Source organism: Sminthopsis crassicaudata, chromosome 3 (genome assembly GCF_048593235.1).
Source record: "Sminthopsis crassicaudata isolate SCR6 chromosome 3, ASM4859323v1, whole genome shotgun sequence".
Taxonomy (NCBI): Eukaryota; Metazoa; Chordata; class Mammalia; order Dasyuromorphia; family Dasyuridae; genus Sminthopsis; species Sminthopsis crassicaudata.
Genome location: NC_133619.1, coordinates 435,771,833 through 435,794,016, shown reverse-complemented (window position 1 = coordinate 435,794,016; position 22,184 = coordinate 435,771,833). Strand labels below are relative to the sequence as shown.

The 22,184-nt window shown below is 31.9% G+C and overlaps 1 protein-coding gene across 3 annotated transcripts in view; it reads left to right on the top strand.

Moving 5' to 3' along the window:
- MTX2 (metaxin 2) overlaps nt 1–11,641 on the top strand; it is an 83,598-nt gene extending 71,957 nt beyond the window's left edge. For all 3 annotated transcript variants that reach the window (XM_074303029.1, XM_074303030.1, XM_074303028.1), the window contains 6 exons: nt 1,279–1,355; nt 2,499–2,591; nt 3,780–3,818; nt 4,239–4,364; nt 5,544–5,620; nt 11,202–11,641. In XM_074303029.1, coding sequence (XP_074159130.1) covers nt 1,279–1,355; nt 2,499–2,591; nt 3,780–3,818; nt 4,239–4,364; nt 5,544–5,620; nt 11,202–11,385 — 596 coding nt within the window. In that variant the 3' untranslated portion in view covers nt 11,386–11,641. The remainder of the gene's footprint in view (nt 1–1,278; nt 1,356–2,498; nt 2,592–3,779; nt 3,819–4,238; nt 4,365–5,543; nt 5,621–11,201) is intronic.
- The last annotated feature ends 10,543 nt before the right edge of the window (nt 11,642–22,184 follow it).

The window sequence follows — 22,184 nt, the reverse complement described above, 5'->3', positions numbered from 1 at the left end:
GTCAGAAAAGGATGAAGTATTTATAGCTTAAATTGATGTGATCATTTTCAAGTAAGACATGATAAGTTTAAGAAAGAGGCAACATGGTACTGAGTAGAAGAAATGAGAAAAAATTTTCTGATAAGACTTATAAAATGAGGAGCAGGAATACCAAACCATTTCCTCACACTGACCATGGTAGAAGTATGTTCCAAATAACTCTATTGAGTTGTAGTTCAAAAAGGCCTGCATTTCTTTTGTAATGCATTTTATGCTATGGATGCAGATGAAGCTTTTGTTGGTGCTGTGCACCTCATCCATTACCCTTAGGCTGATTGTGAGCCAGAGAGGAGCAAATCTATTGAAAGGGAGCATGAAGGAGCCTGCTGTTACTGTGAACTCTGTTTGAACTAGGTTTGACAGCAGGTTTCATCCACTGGCCTTTGAGGCAGACTTTTCATTTTTGGTAAATATTTTGCTCATAAAAATTGTAATGCTATTATTACCTAGAGTTGATAAGCATTGAAATTAAGCACTAAATGTTTGATCTAGTGGTCAGTTTTTAAGATCCATAGAAACTCTTTCTTTTCCCTTCATCCTCACCCTCACATTTGCAGAATATATTATTATTCAGTTCATAGATTAATAGACTTTGACAAAAATGACTATGAGACATAATAATAGAGTATTAAAAATAAATGATACTAAATATCCATGGTATATATTTCTATGATTTAGAATCAGTAAGAATTTTAAAATAGAAGGTTTTAAAAATGTCTTCTAAATCATATTATAAAGAATACTACCAGAACATGAATGTATTCTGAGAGAATTTATTGCCAGTATGGTATATTATTTTTTTCTTCTTCTTTTGGAGATTGCTCAGTGTTTCTGAATCCATACTTTCCCCACTGATTTGAAGTAATCTCAATTTCTTAGATTATAAAATCTGCCAAATTGCATAGGAAAAGGGAATGGAGATGATGATAATAGTAATAACAACAATTAGCATTTACACATTGTTTTAAGGCTTACAAAGTACTATACATGTGTTACCTCATTTGATCCTTATCACACTGAGACAAAACTCTTTGCTATATGTGGATGTCAAACTTTAGAGGTGGGTGCAATTTTTATTTTTCTTCCAAAACTGTAGCCTTTGTCAAAACTTGATAAATCAGTATCAGTTTTTATGGAATTCAGAATGCACTATTTTAAACAAATCTGTATATTCATGTAAACTTGAATTTATTCCAAAAGAATCCTGTTGGGTTTTTTTTTTTTTTTTCCTCTCAACAGGTAAAGTACCTTTTATTCATGTGGGAAATCAAGTGGTATCAGAACTTGGTCCAATAGTCCAGTTTGTAAAAGCCAAGGTAATAAAAAAAGATATTAAATGCATTTGATCACAGTTACTGTTAAATAAGTCATTCATCATTCTTTAGCATGTCTTAACATTTACATTGATTTTAACCTAGGTTTATGAAATGTCAATATAAACTAGTGGAGAAATTTTTCTAAAGTATTAATTTTTTTCCTGCTATAAATTATTGGCAAATGGTAGTTTGGTAAATATTTTTCTAAGTTACCATAGCTTATGAGAGCTTCAGCCATAAAGAAGTACTGAAATATTACAAAATGTCATATTTGCTAACTTAGCAAGGTTAATCTATTTATTCTAGTTATTTTACCTTGAATTTACTCAATTTGGACTACAAGTGGTGTGTATGTTTGCTGTTGGTTGGTTCCCAATTCCATTAAGAATATAGCTCTAACACATCTTTGTATCATACTTTTATTTCTTGGCAACAGGTAATGGTACTTTCAGAAAAGATGCACTGTATGCTTAAGCCTTAAAATTAGAGCTAATAAAAGCTTTTGCTTCTTGCATTCTTGTCCTTGTAAAAGCATCATTTGTGCATTAAGCAGTGTGTATTTATATTTAGTGCTTTGACTTCCATTTGTAAGTACACTGAGCTGCCTTATAGGTGAAATCACCTTTTAACAGTTTGCTTTCTTTATTTCAGTTGCTAAATTCCTTTGGATGGCAAGCTAAGCGAAACCTACTTATAGTGAATTCTAGCCTATAATGAAGAGTATTATTAACAAGTTTCCCAAGTGTTAATTTAAGTATTCAATAACCATTATGATTTTGTTTTGTTGAGGAATGGAAGTTAAATGAATATGAAAAATTGCATTGTAGATAGATTTGACATTTTGGCAAAGTAAGCTACTTACAGTATTTAAGTGACAGTGTTATATTCAGCTAAAAGGTACATACATTTCTATGTTGGAAAAGTATTTGAAACGAATTTGCATAGCTGTGCATCAATGACTATAAAGTTTTATGCATGGTGTCATATTAAAGATTTTATATACTTTGGAAACTATTTTGAGAGATTAATATAGTAACTGTGTTTAAGATATAATATTATATGTACTAATAGGAAAATAACTGCAAGGTTTAGTATAGTTTGATACAATATAATGCTTTAAATTTTCTTTTTAATTCCCTTTAGGGCCATTCTCTTAGTGATGGGTTGGATGAAGTCCAAAAAGCAGAAATGAAAGCCTACATGGAATTAGTCAATAATATGTTGTTGACAGCAGAGGTATAATAAATAATAACTTTGTATGTTTTTATGTAAGAGTAACTGAAAATATTCTTATTGTCCTGTAAAATAAGTAATATGTAGTTTGTTTTATTTTAAATCAAATGGTAAAAACAGGTCAGTTTTTGAAAAATTATCTCAAAAAATCCTATTAGTTTATTATTTTTACTACTAATAGCAATAGTAATAATGGCTCACATTTATGTATCTTCATAAAATTTGCAAAGTGTTTGACTCATAAAAAATCTTTAAATTGTTCCTCTTTGTGAAGCCTTACTTGAAAAGTTGATGAATGTGTTTTTGCATGTGTTAACAAAATCCCAATTATGTTGTAACAATAATAACAATAATGGCAATTATTCAGTACTTTATAAATGTTATCTCACGTTTTCCTGGAACCAACCCATGGCAGATAGGTGCTTTTGTTATCATCACCATTTTACAGATGAGGAAACTGAGGCAAACAAAAGTTCCAGGGTCATACAGTGATTGCCTAAATCCAGATTTGAATTCAGATTTTCCTCTTGGTTCTAGTGTCATATTCTCTCAACTATTTTAGCCTGTAAACATCTAAAACCTGTATCATTCTTTAGGGTAGAGCAGGCAAGACACTTGGGTTCTTTCTAGCTCCACAAATACTTTGCCACTTGACTTTTTTGAATTTCTCTATTTTTAAAGAAATAAGGTTATTCATTTTGGCATTATAAATACACAAATGCTGTGGAAAATTTTTTGTATAGTATAACAGTACTGTGGAAAGATCACTGGATGTAGTCAGAGGAGTTAGGTTCAAATCATGACCTGTGTCACCTTGGGCATGTTACTTAACTTCTCATCAGTAAGATGATGGAGTTAGGATAGATGACCTCTGTGACCCATTTAATATTTGAGCCTTTCTGTTAATCTTAAATTTACTTATAGTTTTACAGAAGTTCTTAGAGGCTTTCTTAAGTAACATCTGTAAAGCAGTTTAAACTCTTTAGAGATGTGCTTTGTGAATAAGAAACAGTTTTTATTAAGTATAGCCACTGAATATAATGATTATTAGAAATGTGAATCAAAGGAAAAGTCCCACTACGATGTAGCTTATAAAAAGTTTGCTTATAAAAATTATAAGTAAGAAATCATTTTATTCATTTACTTTTTCTTTGGTGTTCCAAAATTTAGTGACTGTTCTTTTGTTCCTAGTTGTATCTTCAGTGGTGTGATGAAGCTACAGTAGGGGAGGTGAGTGGTTCTGCAACATTTATCTTAATTAAAATTTAATGAGAAAACACTTTTGCTCACAATTGCAAGTCCCTGCTCATAAATGAAACATTGTGGTTTATACCATTAGTGATATAGTTTTTCACTTACTTTAATTTTGCTTGCATATACATTTTAAGGAAGCTATGTGTCATTGTTTGATATAACTGGTTGTAAAGTACATAAAAGTTTATATATTTTTTAAAAGGAACGGTTTAAAATTTTAATTTTTTTTATAAGATGGTAGTATTTATTGTTTTCCTATTTCTAACAATGTTCATTTGTATATAAATGAGATCAACTTTCAAAATACACATTATTTCCAGAAATTTCTTTTTGAAAATAGCTTTTATTTCTATGAGTAAAATGTTATTTTCCTTTAAAAATGTATTTCTGACTTAGATCACTCACTCTCGATATGGATTTCCTTATCCTTGGCCTCTGAACCACATCTTGGCTTATCAAAAACAATGGGAAGTAAAACGCAAGATGAAAGCCATTGGATGGGGCAACAAGACTTTGGATCAGGTCAGTCCAATAAATAATAAAGTTGAAATCTCCAGGCATCTTGCATTTTTAAAAAATCCTCTATGAATCCTCTATGACTTCTTTTGTATTTAAAATATTAAAGCATTGTAAAACCAGGAAATAATTTCTTTACTCCTTAATACAGGATACGCCAAAAATCTTAATGTAGTTTTTATCTATTTTGGGACACCTATATGTTAAGCTTTAGTAGCATAAGTCTGCTCTAAGATTTTTTGATGCACCTTATATGTATTTTGACTAATTTACAGAAGAATTAATAGTATTTTAAAATACTTCAAGAAAATATGTTGGCATATTTGCTTTGTCCTTATCCATTTTTGCCTTTAACCCTATCCAGCAGTATCAGAAATAGCTGTTTGTTGAAAGAAGATGGAGCAAAGAAAATTTACCAAACACTAATGGAAAAACAACTCAGATCTGTTCAGCTGATGGTAGAATAGAAATATTAGATGAGAAAAGGCTTTAAGATTTTACACAAAGTAATATAAGCTTATTGGTTTTGAATAAATATTTTCCTGTTGTTTAATCTAATATGCAAATATTTTGGGGGGAAATGGCATTTATCTGAAGATAATATTTCTAAATTTTTGGATTTCAGTATTTGGCATTTTAAAAGTAGCCATCTCTCAGATGTTCTCCTAGAGTGCTCCATAGTATTAAACTATTATTTCTGTATTAGAGATGTGGATGGACTGAGTTTCAGTGCCTTAACAAAGATGTGATTTCATTAGTGTGATGTCTCTCCCTGCACTGATATGAATTATAACTTCTCTATACTTTAGTATAGTTAGTTGATTTGTCTGAAAGATTTGCATCCTGATGGCAAACCTTTTGGGTATAAAGCCTCTCTTGACTTAAGCAAAATAATCTTGGTCTGTTGCTTGAGCCATACTTTAAAATCTTTTGTATTTTGGACCATCCAAAGTTTATAATTACAAAGCTTTGAGAAACTCAAATCACCTCCATGCCACAGGAAGATATAGAATATAGTTTGGCCTAAATTTTATAAATAGACATATAATCCCCATACACACATATGTGTGTATTTATAAAATGTTTTTCTCTAATTGTAAAATATGATGTAAATGAAGTAAGTTTTCATTGTTTTGGGGCAATTAAAACATTATTTTTCTGTTTTTGTTTTTTTTAATGTTCTAGGTCTTAGAAGATGTAGACCAGTGCTGTCAGGCTCTTTCTCAAAGACTAGGAACACAACCTTATTTCTTTAATAAGCAGTAAGTAATTTTATTTCATGTGACTGTGCCCAGAGTGTAATATGTTGCATAAAATTGGCAAAATTAATAGAAATGTTATATCATTATATGCATGGCATCATACAGGATAGAATGATCTAATTTCTTTAAAAATGAGCTACAAATGCAGTATTACAGGTGGATATAGAAAATATGTTAATTGAAAGTTTATTAGAATGTAGTAGCACTTTTATTTAGTGCAGAGCTTTTAAGTACTCAGCTGAGTTTTTCTAGGAGGAATACCAGTAATGGTTAAGACAAATAAATGCTTTGGAAAGAGCCTAGAGTGAAACATTTGGGTTGATGAAAGGCTTTGAAGTCATGTCAAATGAAGATTGGTTGAAGAAATTAGAGATATTTAGCATGCAGAAGAAAACACGTGAGAAGAAAGGGGAATAGAAGATCAAATCCCATTGATGATGCTTACTGCTTGTATGACTTGGACAAGTCAACCTCCCTGGGCCTCAGTTTTTTCATCTGTAAAATAAAAGTTGTTCCTCTAAATGCTTCTGAGATGAGGTCCCTTATGCCTTAGACACTTTAGCTATGTTCTAGTCCAACCCCATCCTGAGGCCTAGAGAGATTTAAATTACTAGTCTAAGGTCATTTAGTTTGGAAGTACTAAATATAAGATTTGAACTCATGTCCCCTGACTCCAACACTTGCACTCTTTCTCTTATATACCTTTGCTCTAACCCATCCTTCATCCCCACCCTCCATCAGAACTGCCATCATCTATTTGAAAATAAATCTGTTGGGTAGAAAAGAGATTGAGCTTTCTGTGCTTGCCCTTATGGAGCACAACCAGGAACATTGCATGGAGTTTGTATAGAAAACAGATTTGACTTGATATAAAGAGAAACTTCCCAACAATTAGCATTATCCAAAAATGTAGCAGCCTCACTTATTCTCCCCCTAGAGAGATCTTCAAAGTAAGGCTAAAATAACTACTTGTTATAGAAGGAATTCTTGGTCAGTCAGGTGGGATTTGTTGTTCTCTGAGGTCCTTTCCAACAATGGGATTCTGTGGATGAGCAGAACATATAATTCTTTGCTGTCTTTTAACAGCTTTTCTATGTGGTTAAGCAATGATAATAAAAAATATTGTATCTGTGAAAATATGTCATAGAATTTAAAAAATAATTGTTAATTATAAATAAAATTATAGTGTTCTGATATAACATGATAAAGCTGAATAAAATTTATTATAAAGTTGAAATTAATAAAATGTTGGGAATTTATTGAAAACTTTTAGGAAAAAATAGCTATTTTCCCACTTTTTGGTAAAGCATAATGACATTTTTCTGTATAGTGAGGTACCCCAAGACTAGTCAGAATTTCCCATTCACTTCTTAGAAGTGAATCTCTCTCTCTCTCTCTCTCTCTCTCTCTCTCTCTCACACACACACACGTACACATGTGTACATGCATGTGTGTGTGTTTATATAAATTTGGTGACATTTATTACCATCAAAATTTAAGTTAATGAAAGTGTTTATACAGCACAAAAGTGAAAATAAAGTACCAGCAAACTTAAAAAATATAGATGTTAAGAATTTCTTGTTTTATTGTAAAAGGGATTTTTACAATATATACTTTTTTGGGTAAAGAATCATTTTCAATATACATAAAGAATATAATTTTCTCTTTTCTCCATATGAACTACAATTTTAAAATGTCATTATCTGCCACCTGGTTTTATGATCATGTTTATCTAAATTGAGTTAATATTTATAAATCCAGGGGTTTATTTTAAAACTCTAATTCACTGAAATTTTCTTTTGTTTTTTACATTGTTAATGACATTTTTGTGGGTTGAATTTTCATGTATATTCAAACATTTATTTGGGAGCTTTATTACTCTATAGTGGCTATATGGCCAGCTTTTAAATATTTAAAATATATATAACCTGAAGCACAAGCAAAACAAGATATATGTTAAAAATATTAAAATGCACTTTAGGAACTATTGATCTCCAAAGCAGAAAGGTCACAGAGTTCAAATTAAGAAAGTCTAATAAGTAAAACCTACAGTTATGCATGTGGTTCTAGGGAAGAAATCACTGTTCTTTGATTTTTGCTATGCAATTCTTTCTATTAGCTTAGTCTCCAGCACAAAAGAAATGTATCTAAATGTTGCTACTCTATGGTTCCTTTTCTTACTAATTTAGAAATTCTTAAGAGTTGAAAGACCCAGAAGGGGTGTATTTTACTGTTTGAAGTGCATCATTCTTCTTACGGCTTGTTTTTGTTATTCATGACATCCTGGTGAGAGGTATAGGGAACTATCTGAAGCAGTTTGATCCTTAGATCTCAAAAGCAAATAAGTTGATGATCAGAGATCAGTTGGCAGCTGATTTAAAGGAAATATCAAAATGTCTATTCATTATAATGGGGTACAATTATAATTAAACTCTTAATGAGAGCTTTGGGTTTAGAATTCAGAACAGGTATTTTTAAAAAAAGGAAGGCCTGCTTTTAAAGAGTTGAAGAGATTTTGATTGACATGAAAATGAATTACTTTTAGGAGCACCAGAATAATTTTATTTTAGACTAATTTTAGACAAGCTTGTCCTCTGTAACAGTGGTTAAAATCTGTAAAGAAAGTGGAACAGTATGTTTTAGTTGCTTATTAATCATGTTATGTAGACTTCATTAAAAAGTAAGTGGTGTAATCTTTTCATGTAACTAGAGTTTTTCTTAAAGCATTCATTCCTGCTATAGAAAACATTCTAGTTTAGTGGCTAGATTACCAGACCACATTTGAGTTGTCAATACATTCTGAATTATAATCATATTTCTATAATGACTTGTGGACCTTAGGCAGATGACTGTTTAATCTTATCATTTCAAGTACTAGGATAATTTAGGAGTAGGTATGGCTAAGCTCAAAGTTATAAGAGGTATAAACTCACCTTAGAGCTCTAATTCCAATTAGTCTAATATTTTTAATGTAATAAGCAAGAAAAAACCTATTTCTCAATATTTTTACTCATATATTATATTCCTTAATTATTTCCTATGATTATATTCTTTATATTGATAGATACCCAAAAAAGTATACATTATAAAAATCCTTTTACAGTAAAACAAATTCTTAACATCTGTCTTTAAGGATGTTATGATTAATCATAGGAAATACTAAAATTACTGAGCATACTCTTTATTAACAGTGAAATCAATGACAAAATAAAGACATTATTATTTGCAATATTTTAGTTGTGAAAACCTAGAGTCACCCTAAACTTCATTTATACCATTCAAACTGTAATCCCCTTAACTTTTTTCCTTCTCAAAGAAACAAAGTTGCATTGTCTTTGTAGGAAAGATTGTGAAATAGGTGTTAGACCAATAACTTTAACCAATTTAGAAAAGAAAAAATATGGCTAAAAGAGTTCTTGGTACTGTAGTAGCTAGAAAGGAGATGAGAAAGAAGCAAAACAATGGGAAAGGAATTAAAAGAGAGAATAAATATAAGCAATTCTTTTCATCACTATTTAAGGATTTTTTTTTTTTTTTTTGACTGTTAGCTAATAGACAAGACAGGTAAGTGGAGCAGTAGACAGTATTAGGCTTAGAGTCAAAGCTTTATGTCAAGACACTTAACTGCATGATCCTGGACATTTTCCTTTATTATAAAATAGGGGTAACAGCAGCACCTACCTCACAGGGTTATTATGAGGATCCAATGAAATAATATTTAAGGGCAACCGCAGTATATTGAACTGATAAAATGGTTAAAAGACAAAATTTGGGTTGAAAACGCACATTTTACAAAAGAAACATTGTATCTATAGAGCATTTTCTATAAACACTTGTAGAAATTGCTTTGATGTTTTGGGGTTAAGATGTGATCACTTAGTGACATACAAATATAAAGCCAAGAAATACAAGTAAAATTTATTTCGTTTTGTTTCAGTAAATTATTCTACCCCATTTAAATGTTCCACAAAATTGCAAAAAATCAGGTTTTTTTAATGTTTATTCATAATTCAGCACCTCTGGTATTATATAGATAAATCTTTCTAGCAAATAATATTTTGGACATTTCAAATACATTTCCATATCTCTAACTTGAAAACATTTCATATTTTTTTGTCATAGTCTTCACTGATTAGGATACCCCATATTTGAAGTTTTTGCTATCAGGACTGCAGGAAATTGGGTTCATGTTCTTTGGGGTTTGAATCTATAAAGCAAAATGTTATAATAATATTTGGGGGAAATAGGAAAGTTAGTATCTGAGATACTTCCCTCAGCCTTTCCAGTCTTTTCTCCTGTGCTTTTGTTTCTCATATTGTCTTGGTTCTTTTCAGGGGTTCATCCTGCTATAGAAAACATTCTAGTTTAGTGGCTAGATTACCAGACCACATTTGAGTTGTCAATACATTCTGAATTATATTCATATTTCTATAATGACTTGTGGACCTTAGGCAGATGACTGTTTAATCTTATCATTTCAAGTACTAGGATAATTTGTTGCACCTGCAGCTTACTATGTCATTGTAGCTTACAGAAAAAAATATCATTGCTTTAATTAGGATAGGATAAGACTTGGACCTTTGATTTCATTGTTTTAGGGAACTCCCAGATAAGGAAGCTCCCTAACTGATGTCTTCTTTGTAACTAGTGTTGCCTAAAACACTAAAATTAGATGACTTGCTCTAGATTACATAGTCAAGCTAGGTCTCTGGTTGTGAGACCAGCTCTTTATTTATCATGGTAAGCTTCCTAACCACTTGTGAGTTCCTCATGGTGTCAGTTTTCCTCTCAAACAAGCTTTACACATTTGAATTTAACACTGCTAAATGATAGTGTTACAGATAAATTATGTATGTTCATGCCTGTGTCCTACTGATTGGTTCAGTGATACATCATTCTTGTACACCTTACAGCATATTTCTTTGTTATTTAGAATTATGAGCTTTTGCATTAAGGAATAATATAACAGACATTTATTAAATACCAATTATGAAAAGAATATGGCATGCAAAGTAAATTTAGGCATGTATATTTTAATTGTATGGAAGATAACTCTAAAAGAAATGATAAATAAAGTGCTGAGGAAAGAAAGTTGGAATGAAGTTCTTAAAAGTGGTATAGTCAGAATAAATAGGGTTTTTTTGTTTTTGTTTTTCTAATGTTATTTATTGCACTTATATTTCGTGTACATGTATGTATATTGTTAATGAGCATTTAACCTAAATTTATTTTCTTACTCACTTAAGGATAATACCACTGCACAAAACAAATCAAAGAACTAGTTAATTTTTAAAAAATATACTACAAAGCAAAATACAGTATTGTTTTATTGTGGGTTAATTTAAAACCTAATCCTGTCTGTGACTATTTTTGAATTTGTGAATGGTATTATGTAAAAGTCTTTTTAAAGCTAAATAAAGAAGCTGCCATTGTAACATGGCAGGATCATGAAAAAAATTTATACTTCATTATATTGTACTTTAAAATTTGATATTTAAAGCAGCCAGTGGGAATATATTAAGATTGATCTTGCAAAGTAGGATATACTGGATTTTGTCAACATTTCCCTTCTTTTTTTTAGACCAACTGAACTTGATGCCCTAGTCTTTGGCCATCTCTTCACAATCCTTACCACTCAGTTGACCAATGATGAACTTTCTGACAAGGTGAAAAATTACAGCAACCTCCTTGCTTTCTGTAGAAGAATTGAACAGAATTATTTTGGAGAAAATGGGAAAGGACATATCCCTCTCAGGTTGGCCTAGAAAGACTTGTTGAATAAGCTACTTCAAGGAAAAGTGTAACTCTTAAATTAGGTTCAACTTCATGATTGTAATAGTATTAGAATTTTTAAAATGAACACACTTTTAGAAACCTCCAATTGTATAACAGACCCTTTATGTATTTTTTTGGTAGCCATTGTATATTAAACAGTTTTGAATTACTCTATTGTATTTCGGATTATGTATGTTTGTTTCCTTGAAACATGTATGTACATTCAAAATAAAGCTTTATCAGTGATATGTGTTTTTTCCCCCAATTGCTGTCAGTTTTATGCATGTGAATTGAAAAAGTGCTTTAAGTTCTTCCCAAAGCAAAGAAAAAAGAAAAGATACCAAAGGTGATCTTGCTAGTTAGATGATAAAATTGACTATTGGGAAAAAAAAATGGTCGTTTTAGAACTGAATATTCATTTAGAATATTTGCTTATTTACAAGATGTTTAGATCATATGCTAGTTTAACATTTTAAAAAGTAATACTTTTAGAAAGTAGTTAAAGTACATTGATAACAGCTTTATTTTGTGACACAGATTAGATTAGATAGATCTGGAATTAGATAGATAAGATCTGGAAGGGACCTTATTTTACTAAGAATTTTCCCCCTTAAACTTATTAATCACAAAGGTTGTAATGTGATTACAATTCCATTATGTATATGCAACCTACATACGCAGCCTAGAGAATAATTATGAAAGTGATTGAAAGGTTTTTGTTGGGGGGTGGGGTTTGTGATTGAAAGTTTTTATGTTTTTTTTTTTTTTTTTTTAAATATTTTTCTGTTTTAAGCTTTTGCTTCCCTGCTAAATAAATGAAATATTGGAGTGGATTAGGTGGCAATTGTTTTCTCCAATGGAAAACATTATTTTTATTGGTGAGAAATTTTATCATATAAAAATTTTAACAAAGTTCTATTTTTACTATGCATTCTAGGTATGTACTGGGGCTCCCTTTTTGGTTTATTTTTACTTCCACTTTAATTTCCCCAAAATTATATTTTTTGATATCTTAATTTAGTCTCTAATGCCATTTTGTTCAGCCTTTTTAAACCAGCTTTATTTTTTAAAAGTTTCTAATTCTCAGTAACTGTGGCTTATGTTGACTATTTCGTTCTAATTCTTTTTTTATATAACCTTATTCTTTGAGGATTTAAAAATTTTCACCATGTTATTAACTTGATAATCTTTATTATATCTTCTGTACATACTTTTATACTTTTGATATTCTTTCTGAATCATTCAGTACATGAAATCTAGGTTTTTTCTTGATGTTTTTTGGCTGGAAAGGCACCAATATTAGCACAAGATTCATTTTTATTGTTATCATTACAATTTGCTCTCTTCTTTCTCTTAAGATAAGAGCTTTAGGAGACAGTGGCTGTTTATTCTAAGCTGAGATTTCTGCACTTATTTAAGACTTACTATCTATGGATCACTTTAGGTCTTGTTGCTGTCCTCTGTCAAGGTGAATCAGCATCAAGGCAAAATGCATTAGAAAATGGAAACCTTGACATCCCATTATGGTGATTCAGTTTCCTGCCTTACCTTTTAAATTGGAGCATTTAAAGCCAAGTCATAGTAGCTAAAAATTATCACTGAAAAGTCAGCGGTGCTTGTTCCCATTCTGCTTGCTGACAAAAAAAAGTTAGATGTGTGTTTGGTTATTTTTTTTCTTCCTGCCAAATGTTTTTAGGTTATTTTGAACACTCTAAAAGTAGTATACTGCCCTATTTTGTGAATTTTAATGGGTAATTTTACAAAGTGACTCATTAGGATACTAAGTAGAACAATAAGGAAAAGAATTATTATAGTTGAGATACTATGCACACAATGTTAATGTACTTTGAGTTTCTTATATGAAAAAATGACATTGGTCAAGAACTTAGTACACAGTGCCTGGCATATAACTGATGCTTAAAGATTTCTTTCTTCCTAGTCTCTCTTCCCCTCTTCTTACGTTCCAACATTGAAACTAATAATTTCCTCACTCTTTAACTTCTTTCTTTCTTAATTTCATCCATCCCTCTTCCATTTGTCCTAATGTGAATTATTTCTGTGAAGCTTTTTTCCATTAGAATTATAATTTTGGGGCAGTTAGTTAGTGAAGTGGATAAAGCATCAGTCCTGAAGTCAGGATGACCCGAGTTCAAATGTGGTGTCAGACCCTTAACATTTCTAGTAGCTGTGTGACCTTGGGCAAGTCATTTAACCCCAATTGCCTCAGCAAAAACATTTAAAAAAAAAAAGAAGAGTAAAAAGAGAGGGGTGGTTTAAAAAAAAAAGTGGTATGATTGTTTTAAACTTTTGGAAGGGCATATCTTTTTTTCTTTCTTTAAATCATAGCTTTTGAATTGAATAAAACCTTAGAAGTCATCAATTCAGTCCCTTCATTTTGGATAGAAGGAAACAAGGCCCGATTAAGTGATTTGTATAAGATCATTTAGTAGTAATAAACAAAACCAACTTAATAGCTTATATTTATTTAGATACCCTAAATTTTGGGGAAATAGATGAGAATATTCTCTATTAAGTTCATCTATGACTTTGTTCCTGATAATTGACTGATGGTTAATGGAATATTTCTTAGCATAGTAGGCACCTACAATTTTTTGAAAAATAGCTAATAAGTGGCAGGTTATTGGTACTCTTCAAGTTTATTCATTACTAGAGGAAAGCTTATGAGTGGAATGTTAACATTTTAAAATATTTGTAGTTAAAGTACAACAAAAAAGTTATGCTTTAAAAGTAATAGGTCAGGTGCATATTTGGTTTTGCATTTTGGCTTCTCTTATTTCATATATGTGTGTATGTGTGTGTGTGTGTGCGCTTATATTATGACTTATAAATTATTATGGATTCTCAAATAAGAAATAAAATAATTAATATTTAGAATTATATAAATGATACATCCATTCTATTTAAATTCCTGAGTGTTTGGACCAGTCTTTATGTAGGCTTTGTATTAAATTGATATTTGACCCTTTATATTCTTAGTCATTTGGTCTGGAGCCCTGTTCATATAATAATACTTTCTTGTCCTACTAAAGGTGGTAACTAGAGCTGTAATGTAATTGGATGAAAATCTTTGTCTTTTAGTTCTTTTGTGTAATTTAGCTTATTTTCCTTCTGAATGTGCTTTTTACTGTCTTTTTTTTTTTAAGTTGTAATTAAGTTGCTGTAGTGCCAAACAGAATCAAAAGTTTATTCTGTTAGTATATAATCTTCCAAAGAATTGTGTAACTTGAGTTAAAATAATTTCTCTGTACCAAATGTTTATATCCATAAATTGTGGATAATATTTATGACCTAATTCTTTCCTAAGAGTTTTTTTTTTTTTTTTTTTGAATGACCTTTAGTAATTGCCATGACTTCCTTGGGGAGGATTGGTATCCTTGAAAGTCATGTTAATAGGAACAAGAGCAAAAGTCTTTTCTGATTATATTTACTGCCCAGATCTTTATCATGCTTACCAAAAAGTAGCAGTATGTGAACTTTAAAAAAAAAAATCTGTAATGAGCAAATGATATTGCTAAATTACCTGCTTTTTATTTGGATATTAACTGTTATTTTTGAGATAAAAATAAATAATTAAGAATAAATCACCTTTTAAATGGTTTCTGAGAAGGATTTTGTGCGTTGTTCATGTAATAACTTAAAACCTTTTTGCCATCTGTTAGATATAGTTACCATTCTTTGAGATTTGAGCCTCTTGTAACAAGTTAGACCACAGGAATACCTTGCTTAATGATTTCAGTTTTTACAGAAACCAGCTGCTGAGTTAGATTGTCATTGATAAAAAAGGTTGCACACATATTACATATTTTTTTTTTAACACTTTATAAAATCTGCCAGTGGCATTCCTGATTTGTTACAAGGTTTTGTAATAATCACTTTCCCCCTGTTACAGCACAACCTCAGTATGATTTTGTAAATTTTGGAATGCCCGATAATGGGCATATCACTTCTGTTGTTTTTGCTGTGGTGTATTCATATAGGTTTATTATTCTTTTAAGTATACTTACACTTCCCCTTAGTGGAAGACAGTGGCTTTACCATGAAACTATATATAGGATAAATTTTATGTTTCTCTGTCAAATTCTGTATACAGGATAACCCAGAAACTTTAAAGTATAAAGATTCTTGTGATTTGGATCCTTATAAAGGATGAACTAATTGATTAAGTTTAATATTCTGGTTAAAAAAGTTATCATATATATCTGTATCTCTAATGTTTATGTGTATATATATATATATATATATATATATATATATATATATATATATATATATACACACACACACTCATACTACACACCTAGGATACACCTGGTAGGTACCTGATGTCTATATGTGTGTGTGTGTGTGTGTGTGTGTGTGTGTGTGTGTGTGTACACATGTTAATCTATCTATATACCCAGTGTCTGACAGTGTACCATACTGTTGAGTTTGCAGCTTTTGGAATCAGGAGGACCTGCCACTTCTTGATAGTATTTGTGTAGTCATAGACAAAGTCAACTTTGTGTTCTAAGCTTTATTTTTCTCATCTATAAAATGATGGGGATTTGCCTCTAAGAACCCTTCTAGCTTTAAATCTTTCATCATGGTATCTGAAGGAATTACTGAACAAATTGTGACCTATGAATATTTTTGCACTGTAAGGAAAAAACAAATAATGGGAAAAATCGGAGAAATAAACATTTGGCTGAGTTAATGCACAGCAATCAAAACCAGAAGTACAGTATAGAGAATGGCTTGCAATAATGTAAATGAAAGTAGCACCATAAGGTAGCTGAGCTATGGTTAAATGCACTGAATCTTGATTCTAGAGGACAGATGATGAAGCATGTATTTCTCTTCTCAGTAGAAAGGTGGAGAGTGCAGAATGTGGTATGTACGCAGACACTGTAATGGGTTTAGTATCGGTTAGACTTTACTTCACGTTATTATAAGGGAGAATTTGATTGGGTGGCAGAAGAAGATATATTGACTGAAAATTACAATGTATGATAAGAATTGCTTCATGTATATTTATGTGTATGTGTATATACACACACATATATGCATATTATATATATAAATTTAACAATACGCATGCCTTAGTTTGGAACATTTGATCAATTATGGCTAACTGTGGACTCCAGTTAGCAGAAAACTTATTTACTTTCTTCCTTAACAAGATAGGTAACTTTTTTTTCCCTTTTTCTTTAGCCCTACATTATTTTATTTTTAAAAAAAATTAACAATAGCCTTTTATTTTCAAAATACATGCAAAGATAGTTTTCAACATTCACCCATATAAAACCTTGTGTTCTAAATTTTTCTCCCTCCTTCACCCTCCTTCTATAGGCAGCAAGTCAATATAGGTTAAATACAATTCTTCGAAACATTTTCACATTTATCATGCTGCACAAGAAAAATCAGATTTAAAAAAATGCAAACAAAAAATAGTAAAAATACTATGTTGTGATCCACATTCAGTTCCCTCCATTTGCCCCTCTTTTTCTACATCACAAGTCCGTTGGAATTGGCCTAAATCTATTTGATTCCTAGTGCCTAGATTTGTTTTTTTAGTGATGTTCTTTCCATTTATTTAAATTGTCAATGTGTGTGGTTTTCCTAGTATCCTATTTTGCTCTCTATCAGTTCATAGAAGTTAGCCTTACTTCATTGAATTCCTCATATTTGTTGTTTCTTATAGCATAATAGTATTCCATCACATTTATATAGCTCTATTTAGCATTCCTCCAAGCAATACTTGTTTTTGGTAGTTCTTCCCACCACTACTCTTCCTCAGTAACAATGCTTCTGACCTCTCCAAGGCCAGGGTGAACTTTTGAATAATCCTCATTTTTCCCTCTAACCCTCTGTAGCTTTTGACACTGTTGATCTCTCTTTCTTAATGCTCTTTTCTCTAGATTTTGAGGCACCATTCTTGTGGTGGTCTCTCCTCTGTCTTCTTTGCTGGATCCTCTTCTAAGATCACACCCTCTAATCAGAGGTGCCTCTCAGAGCTCTGTCCCAGGTCCTCTTCACTTCTTCCTCTACACAGCTTTACTTGGTGATCTCATCAGATTACATGGATTTAATTATCTTCTCTATGCTGATAATTATCACATCTATCTTTCTTACCCCAACCTCTGCTGATCTCCAATTTCCCATCTTCAAAAACATTTTAAGTCTACTGGAAGGATAGTATATATTTTAAATTCCATATGGCCAAAATAGATCTTAGTCTCTTTCCCTGTAAACTCCTTTTTAAACCTATCCCTTTTGCAGTCTTATATCTTATTCCCTGATACATACTCTCTGATTGAATGGTACTGGCCGCTTGGATTCCTATAAGATTCAATTAAAACCCCATCTACTGAGAGCCTTTCCCAATCCTTCATTTTAGTGTCTTTCCTCTGTAATGTCCTATTTATCTCTTATGTGGCTTGCTTCATATGTATTTGTTTTCTTGTTTTCTCCATTGTATTGTGAGTTCCTTGAGGATAGGGACTGTGTTTTGCCTCTTTTTGTATCCCCAGAATATTTTATAGTGTCTGACACATGGTAGGTGCTTAATAAATGCTTATTCATTGATTGAACTGCTTTCACACTATTTTTACTGGAATTTTTTTTTTTTAACTATTCTTTATATCCTCAGTCTTCGCATATAGAACGTAATAAATACTTGATTGTTTGATTTATCTATTGAACTCTGCTTTGATTCATACTTTTCCCACTATCCCAATGATATTGAATCCTTGACAATCAAAGATGCCTCCCATCTCTAGTTTTTTATTCCCTCTTTCTCCTTCATCCATCATTGTTCCATTTATTTGCTAGAAACTCTTTTTCTGAATATAACTTTCTGTCTTTCCACATGTCTCATTTCTCTTATATCTCTTCTTGGCCCTCATCAAGACCTCCAGTCTTTCTCCATCCCTCAGCTAGGTAGTACAGTAGATAGAATGCTAGACTTGCAGTTCAATTTGAACTCAGACACTTAATCTTAGTGTGATCCTGGGAAAGTCACTTAATCTTTGCTTCAGTTTCCTGAATTGTAAAGTGGGGGATAAGAAATAGCACCTGCCTCTCAATTTTGTTGTAAAGGTCAAAATAATTATATTTGTAAAGCATTAAGCATAGCATCTGGCACACAGTAGGCCATTAATAAGTATTTGTTTCCTCCTTCTCCCTGCTGCTTCAGTTGTCTCATTCGTTCTAACCCCTCAAGTCACCAATTCCTATTCCAGATTTGATTCTCTTTCATTGTGCCTTTTGGGATTCTTGCCTTATTATTGACACACAACCTTTCATTTTAGACTTCGTCCTATCATTCTCTTTCTAGATTTGGCATCATTGATCTGTTACTGATTTTATTGGGCTTGCTCATTGCTGTGTTTATATTCTCACTCTTATTATCACTAAGTATCTTCTTTTTTGAGGTTCACTTTATCGAAATTTATCTCTATCCAGATCTTAGTGGCCATATCTACTGACCCCAAGTAGACTTACAGTGATTTTTGAGTCTAGCCCAAAATATCCTTTTCCACCACAATACCTGACTTTAATGCCACCACCACCACCACCACCTCTTCCTCCTCCTCCTCCTCCTCTTTCTTCTTTCCTCCCCAATTACATGGTTTTTAAACTTTGTTGTTTGGCTTATAACTTGAAGTTTCATACTCTCTTAATCACCAAGTCACATTCTATTTTAAACATGGAAAGATTTCATCCTATCTAGATGCCACCATTTGGCCATTCCCTAATCAATGGCTTACAAAACGTGTTCCAGTGTTTCCCCTCCTTTTCCCATCCTCCTCCCCTAGATGTCTAGTCCACTATATATTAAATATGGTAGAAATTTATACAACAATAACATTCATATACCATAATTTATTCAGCCATTCTCCAGCTGATGGGCATCCATTCAGTTTCCAGTTTCTTGTCACTACATAAAGGGCTGCCACAAACATTTTTCTACATGGGGTCCCTTTCCCTTCTTTAATATCTTTGGGATATAAACCCACTAGTAACACTGCTGAATCAAAGGTATGCACAGTTTGATAACTTTGTCTGCCTTTTTCTTCTTGCAAGCTTTTGATATCATCTCCAATTCTCTAATACTCTTCCCCAGTTTCTAATGAAAATTAGTCCTTGCTCCCAGGACCAGCCCTTCTATATGTGAGTTAGCTTTCCCCTTTTGTCTTCCCCATCAAATTGCATTCATAATCCTCTCGGTGTCTCTCTATCTCTGTCTCCCTTTATCTCTGTCTTTATCTCTGTCTCTCTCCCTCCTGTCTTCCTCCTTTCCTTTTTCCCCCTTTCCCCCTCTCAACATCTCATCTCAGTGGCCTTTCACTAGTTAATCTTCATGGTTGGAATTCACTCTCTTTTTGACTCATAGAATTACTTTGCATTTATTCACATGATATTTATTTTGTAGATACTTATTGTTTCTCACATTAGGGTGCATACTTGTGAGTAGAGAGTATTTCATTCATCAACCTTAAGTGCCAGGTACATAGTAGGTTGATTAAAAATACTTGTTGGTTGGTTAATTTATTTCTCCTAACTCTCATACCTCTTTTAAATCTTGTCTCTTCCTTGCTGCCTTAAAACATTCCCAAGTCTCCATTGTAAGAAAAAAAGACAAAAACCCTACTAGATCCTAACATTACTCTTATCTCTCTTCTCAGGTAAGCTGAAAAATCCATCTTTAGTCAGTGTCTTCACTTCCTTTCCTCTTTTAAACTTTGTTGTTTGGCTTATAACTTGAAGTTTCATACTCTCTTAATCACCAAGTCACATTCTATTTTAAACATGGAAAGATTTCATCCTATCTAGATGCCACCATTTGGCCATTCCCTAATCAATGGGCATCTGTTTGTTTCTGATTCTTTGTTCTCACTAAACAAAACATTTTTACTGTGTGTGTGTGTGTGTGTGTGTGTGTGTGTGTGTGTTTGTGTGTGCATTTATATGCACACTTAAGTGGCTTTTTTTTTTTTTTTTTTTTTTGTCACTGGCCTCCTTGGGGCAAAACTTTTGGGTTGAATGATGGACCCTTTAGTTACTTTGTTTGCCCAAGTCTTCATTTCTTTACACAATTCACAGCTCTACTAGCAATGCATTATTAATTTGCCTATCTTTCCACAAGATAGGCAAATTTCCTCTGCAAAATTATATCTTTCATAATGTTGCCAGTATATCAATGTGAATTGAAATCTCTACATTATTTTGATTTATATTTATTATATCCTTAATTATTTGGAACATTCTTTCATACTTTGTCACTTTTTTGTTGTTGGCAATACCATTTCATTGTATTCTTTCTGACTTCAAAAATTATTACTCTAAAATGTTATTTTTCTGAAGCAGAAGGCTTGATATTTCTAACTTAGAAACATTTAAAATACTGGCAAACAATAACTATTATCGACTGACTCTAACTTGCTTATTTTACACAAAAGTGGTTTTGAATCCCTCTGCAATACTCAGATTCAAAGAAACTTCCTCCTTGGAGGCTATGGAAGTAGAAGCAATACCATAATTACTATGTACTTTGGGACCATTTAGCTTGTGGATCATTGATTTGACAGACTGTAACTGGTGTTTCATGTAAATATATACTTGGGAGCCCATGAGTATATAAGCTTTTGACATAGTTATTGGTGAAGTAGAACTTAACTCTTTTAGAATTGCTGCATATTGTCTTGTTAGTTGCCCTTTCTAAATAGTTAAATTCTCAGTTATAGCATTAGTGTATATTAAGGTTTCAAAATTGCTATTTTACATTTGTTATAAGGAATGATAATAAATGATTAATTTATTGGATAGTTGATTACCTAAAAGTAGAATTAATATTCTTCAGATGTAGATTCCTATTCAAATAGATTTAGCTTTATTTCAAGTTTTATTATCTCAATAATATGAAACACAAGGGATTGGAAAAAATGGACTTTGAATTATGCAGGTCTATTTTTATTAAAGCACAATGAGGCATTTAGTTGTCAGGGGAAATAAAAATTTTCTCAGAATTATGTATTTGTTGAATAAAGTATAAGTGGCTTAACAGGATATGAATTCTCTTACAAACATGTATAATTATATAAATTCTCTTGCAAACATGTAGTCATCTCTGTTGATTGGTCATGCTGGCATTCAGTGCCTTCCAGAATATAGCCTCCCCCCATCAAATCTTTCCTGCCTTATTTTCCATTACTCTTTTATATACAGTCTCTTTCTTTCCTCTCTCTATACTTTTGCTTCAGCTATTCCCTCTCCCTGATTTCCTGAAATTATCTGAGGCTGTCTTTGCTGCATAGAGTACACTGGACTCTGAAGTTGTGATGTCTACCTAACATGAGTTTTTCTTTTCAGAGCTCTTTTAGAACAGGGAGTTATCTAATCCCCACCCTTGGTACAGCACCTTGCCCAATGGCTATAAATGAACGAAGTGAGTCTTCTCTACAAAATGATAACCTAACAATGAAATTTTTGGTCATTCTCTTGGTTTTCTAAGGTCTGAGAGAAGAGGGAAGATGAAGCCAAAACTTGAGATTCTTCATTCTACTTTAATAATAATGACAATTAGAATTAGATCACAAGCACCAGGATTACAGAAGAGCCTGAATATAGCGATCAATGCAGATTATGCAGGGGAAAGGAAAAAACTGGACAGTACATCCCTGAAAGCTGTGAAAATTTAGTACCTGCACAAGATAGAATTTGGTGTATTCTACATCATAAGCATACTATCTTCCATGGATTGATAAGAGAACAAATCTCAATACAACAA